The sequence below is a fragment of the Oryza brachyantha genome, chromosome 7 (assembly GCF_000231095.2).
Source record: "Oryza brachyantha chromosome 7, ObraRS2, whole genome shotgun sequence".
Lineage (NCBI taxonomy): Eukaryota > Viridiplantae > Streptophyta > Magnoliopsida > Poales > Poaceae > Oryza > Oryza brachyantha.
Genome location: NC_023169.2, coordinates 12,876,641 through 12,881,549, shown reverse-complemented (window position 1 = coordinate 12,881,549; position 4,909 = coordinate 12,876,641). Strand labels below are relative to the sequence as shown.

Here is a 4,909-nt window from a genome sequence, read left to right as displayed (position 1 = left end):
ATCCTCTCTCAACGTTGATAGCAGGTCAATAGGTCATAATATTTCTCATACGATCATATCTTAGGTGAGTCATATTTAGACACAAGTTTGTAGTCACAGATACGTTGGTTTACCTGTGTTTATATTTATAAATAAAAAATTAAATTTCTAATATTTAATTTAGAGTTGATTTTAGAGGTTTTTCATCGTAGTTTATTTTTCAATCATTACTTATAGATCGCTAAGATTAAGTATATAAAATTTCATCCATAAATTATTTTTTGTTTACAAATATATTGTTGACATCCCTTAACTAGGAGAATTTAGAGAATTTGCAATCAAATTCGCGTGCTTAGACTTTTTTGACCACTTAATCCACATGTCCTCTATGATAGTATGTCATTAGGACTACCAATTAGTCTTTTCTATTTTTCATGTATTTCTTATTTGTTAATTTCATTTATATATTTTTCAGGCTAATTAAGAAATGAAAGCCCAGAGTGCAAAGCATTAGTGGGCCGGCCTTTGACAGCTCATCTGCCGGCGCAGCCCACGTCGTGTTCCAGCGACCGGCAGTAAATTATGGTATTGCAAGTCGAAAACATTAAGGTTTTGCTCAGAAATAGTTTTTACCACACGGGTGTATCTACACCCGTATGTTTGCATGTTATTTAAATAGTCACTAAAATATAAAAAATTTGATAAGATAGATTAATATGATTTATATCACTCTACCAACATGCAAGTTTAAATTTAACTTATATAAGTTGTAGAAAAAAAACTGAAACTAAGTATACGCATATTTATAATTGTTTTTATTATTTTTGCTACAACTGTTAGAAGTTGAATTTAAACTTGCATGTTGATAGAGTGATATAACTCATATTAAACTATCTTGTTAAATTTTTTCGATGACTATTTAGATGACATACAAGCAACGGGTATACATACACCCGTGTATAAAAAACCGCTTCCGGTTTCGCTCGTTTGGCATCTTGGAGGTTTCTACAGTATTTTTTTCTATGTCGACGTGCGGCGCACTTCGTCTCGACTACAGCACTACCATCTCGACTGATAGATACTCCAGATAGATTGCCCACCGGATTGCACTCCATCAACGCGCCACTCCTGAATGATCTTGCTTAGTATTCAAAACTTGCTGCCAATGAAACAAATGATATATCTGTATGATAGATCAAACGCAATGTGCAGAGAAAAATCCTAAGAAAATCATCCTGCCATTTCTTTCTTTGTGATCTGTCCTTGACTCCAATGGCGTTCCAGGCATCGATCCTCCTCTGCTTGCTTGTCTTGTTACCGCGCGTAGACATGTCGTCCACGCCGAACCGTGGCGTCCGTCTTGAGCTCACTCACGCCGACGACCGCGGCGGCTATGCGGGGGCTGAGCGCGTCCGCCGCGCCGCCGACCGGACCCACCGCCGCGTGAACGGCCTCCTCGGATCGGTTGATGAGCCGTCAACGGGAAAGCTGCGCAGCGACGGTGCCGCAGCGAACGTGCACGCCAGCACGGCGACGTACCTCGTCGATGTCGCCATCGGCACGCCGCCGCTCCCGCTGACCGCGGTGCTCGACACGGGGAGCGACCTCGTCTGGACGCAGTGCGACGCGCCGTGCCGGACGTGCTTCCCGCAGCCGTCGCCGCTGTACGTGCCGGGCAGGTCGGCGACGTACGCCAACGTGTCGTGCCGCTCGCCGATGTGCCAGGCGCTCCAGAGCCCCTGGTCCCGCTGCTCGGCGCCGGACCCGAGCTGCCCGTACTACTTCTCCTACGGCGACGGCACCTCCACCGACGGCGTCCTCGCCACCGAGACGTTCACGCTCGGGTCGGATACCACCGTGCGCGGCGTCGCCTTTGGGTGCGGGACGGAGAACCTCGGCGGCACGGACAACTCCTCCGGCCTGGTCGGAATGGGGCGAGGCCCGCTGTCGCTGGTGTCTCAGCTCGGCGTCACCAGGTTCTCCTACTGCTTCACGCCCTTCAACGCCACCGCGGCGAGCCCGCTCTTCTTGGGCTCGTCGGCGCGCCTCTCGTCCTCAGCCAAGACCACGCCGTTCGCGCCGAACCCGAGCGGCGCGCGGCGGAGGAGCTCGTACTACTACCTCTCCCTGGAAGGGATCACCGTCGGCGACACCATGCTCCCGATCGACCCATCCGTCTTCCAGCTGACGCCGATGGGCAACGGCGGGCTGATTATCGACTCCGGCACGACGTTCACCGCGCTGGAGGAGCGCGCGTTCGTGGCGCTGGCGCGCGCGGTCGCCGCGCGCGTGCGGCTGCCCCTGGCGAGCGGCGCCCACCTCGGCCTCAGCCTCTGCTTCGCGGCGGCCGCGCCGGAGGCCGTGGACGTGCCGCGGCTGGTGCTCCACTTCGACGGCGCCGACATGGAGCTCCCCCGGGAGAGCTACGTGGTGGAGGACCCGAGCGCCGGCGTGTTGTGCCTCGGTATGGTGAGCGCGCGGGGGATGTCGGTGCTCGGCAGCATGCAGCAGCAGAACATGCACGTCCTGTACGACCTCCGGCGAGGCTTGCTGTCGTTCGAGCCTGCCAAATGCGGCGATCTTTAACTAATTTTCAGGCAGTTTGGTTTGTGCAATCGTAGATTTGTCTCAGAGAGCCGTCTCGTGTTCATCTTTTATCAAAGAAGCCTCTTCATCTGAGTATATATATAGCACGAACGTACTGGCTTTATCATTGTGACTGCAGCAAGTATCTAAATATAATCCAACTATCCAAGCTCATGCTTATATTTACACGTGTGTGATACACGGACTGTACATTATTCTCCACATCCATATATACAAGAGTACACGCTGAACAGATAAAAATGAGTGACCAAAGCCGAACAACAAACGAATGTAACTCGATGTAGCCAAGCAATATAATCAAATAATATTACTTCCGTTTCATATTGTAAGACTTTCTAGCCTTGTCTAAATTCATTAATTAATGAATATATATAATTTATATATATATATATATAGATTTATTAGCATCTCTATAAATCTAGACAAGACTAAAAAATATTACATTATAAAACGGAGGGAGTAAGTATGTATATATACGCAAAGAGATCAAGTCGCTCCATCATGTCTCCATCCATGCATCAGTCTCAGATTTTGCTGCAGTCAGCGCGCTGCACGGACAGGACGGAGTTCTTGAGATCGTACAGCACGTGGAAGTCCATCTGCATGACGCTGCCAATGATCGAGGTGGTCTTCGACCTGCCGATCATCAGGCACATCGCGCCGTCGCCGCTCTCCAGCTTGCCGGAGGCGAAGTAGTTCTTCTGCCGCAGCTCCATGTCCATGCCGTCGAAGTGCATCGTCATCGACGGCACGGCGACATCGCCGCTCGCGCCGCCGTCGACGAGGAAGCACAGCAGGCTGCTCCCGTTGACGACCCTGTGCGTCTTGGAAATCCTCTCCCTGAACGCCTCCACGACGGCGGTGTAGGCCGGGTCGACCAGCAGGGTGGCCGCCGCGCCGGTCTCGAAGGAGAAGCCGCCGGCGCCGGTCTTGGGGTCGAGCGCGAACGTGTCGTTGGGGATGGGGAGGCGGGCTCCGTCGACGGAGATGCCGACCAGGTTGACGCTGTAATCCATGTAGTGGTAGAGGAGAGGGGTGGATGAGATTCCACCTCCGGTCATCTGAGCCCTGGAGCCGAACAGGATGGGGCTGGCAACTTTGGGATTCGACGAGAGGCAGTTGGAGAATCGCTCCAAGCCGAGCTGGCCCACCAGCGACAGATTGGTTCTCCCAAGCCCAATAGCACCTGTGAGTCAGCAGCTTGCAAAATGCAAATGGTAAAGTCATTCAGTCTAAGCTAATAAGAACGAATTTAACAGTTGAGCCAACTACTAATTATGAGTTTTATATTAGAATTAACATGGGTAATAGATTAGTTATAATATTCGCCCTATTATTTCTCATATTCCTTTTTCTCTCGTATGCATTTAATGGATTTATTTCAGGGTGTGTGTAAGTGTGTCCACAAGAGTCGGCACTCGTTTTTTATTGTTTTCTCCCCTCCACAACCGCATGTACTTGCTTATAGCCTTCTATGCTACTCGCTCTAACTGCACTCAATACTAATATTCACTTTCCCTATTTCATATTATAAAATATTTTAGTTTTAACTAGATAATCCATAAATCAATATATACGTATATAGAGTTAAATGGTTCGAACATTTTGTAATTACAAATCCCTTGTAATTAATGCAAAACGGATGTTTATTACAAACTTGAGATATGTATGCAGAAGATAGGGTTACGTGCCCGTTAAACAAGTCGTTGCGGTAGATCGTGTTGGTGCAGCCGAAAACGAAGTTCTGCATGGTAACTTCCTTGCTGCTGCCGAACGTGAAGGTCTCGGTGCCAAGAATCCCTTGGACGTAGTTGTTGTCCGTGTCGGTTGCCCCATACACGTAGCGGTATCCGCACGCAGCGTCGCCAGTGCAATTGGTGCGGGTCTCCTTCTGCAAAATCTTGCAGGACCTGCTCGTGCAAGCCACTGGGGAGAAGCTGCTCGAATTCGCGCGGTCGTATAGCCGCGCCCCCGCCGCCCGCGGCGTGCTGCCGCTGCCGCAGCCGCTGCATGGGCTGCACTCCACCCAGCAGAGGTCGCTGCTGCCGACCATGGCCTGGACGGTGACCGGCGGGGTGCCGACGGCGAGCTCCATCACGTAGTAAAGACCAGTACTACCCTTGATATGGACGCCGGTGGGCTCGGACAGCCGCCGCCGGAGGAGAGGGTGGCCGCCGTCGTTTGGAAGTGCCAGCTCCTTCAGAAGTAGAGAACCCCTGAACCCATCAGGTCGGGTGGAGCCGCCGGCTACCAGCGGCGCCGGAGCCTGCCGCAGGACAACCAGGAGAAAAGCTGACACGACAAGGATTACTGTGCTTCCCAT

General features: G+C 50.9%; 2 protein-coding genes across 2 annotated transcripts; one reads left to right on the top strand and one right to left on the bottom strand.

Moving 5' to 3' along the window:
• Positions 1–1,233: 1,233 nt before the first annotated feature.
• On the top strand, positions 1,234–2,565 carry LOC121055054 (aspartic proteinase nepenthesin-1-like). The gene has a single exon (XM_040526502.1). The coding sequence runs from the start codon at positions 1,252–1,254 to the stop codon at positions 2,563–2,565; it is 1,314 nt and encodes a 437-aa protein (XP_040382436.1). The 5' UTR covers positions 1,234–1,251.
• Positions 2,566–3,044: 479 nt separating this feature from the next.
• On the bottom strand, positions 3,045–4,909 carry LOC102722035 (aspartic proteinase nepenthesin-1-like). Its single transcript, XM_006658573.2, has 2 exons — positions 4,240–4,909; positions 3,045–3,772 (listed from the first exon to the last, which is right to left on the bottom strand). Exons 1-2 carry the CDS (start codon positions 4,907–4,909, stop codon positions 3,111–3,113), a joined length of 1,332 nt encoding a protein of 443 aa, XP_006658636.2. The 3' UTR covers positions 3,045–3,110.

What these genes read in the sequence shown, in the direction of transcription:
- LOC121055054 (XM_040526502.1), top strand. Translation starts at nt 1,252, where the DNA reads ATGGCGTTCCAGGCATCGATCCTCCTCTGCTTGCTTGTCTTGTTACCG.
- LOC102722035 (XM_006658573.2), bottom strand. Translation starts at nt 4,909, where the DNA reads ATGGGAAGCACAGTAATCCTTGTCGTGTCAGCTTTTCTCCTGGTTGTC. An exon ending in TGCATACATATCTCAAGTTT is followed by an intron (nt 3,773 to 4,239) that starts GTAATAAACATC and finishes GCTGACTCACAG; the next exon opens with GTGCTATTGGGCTTGGGAGA.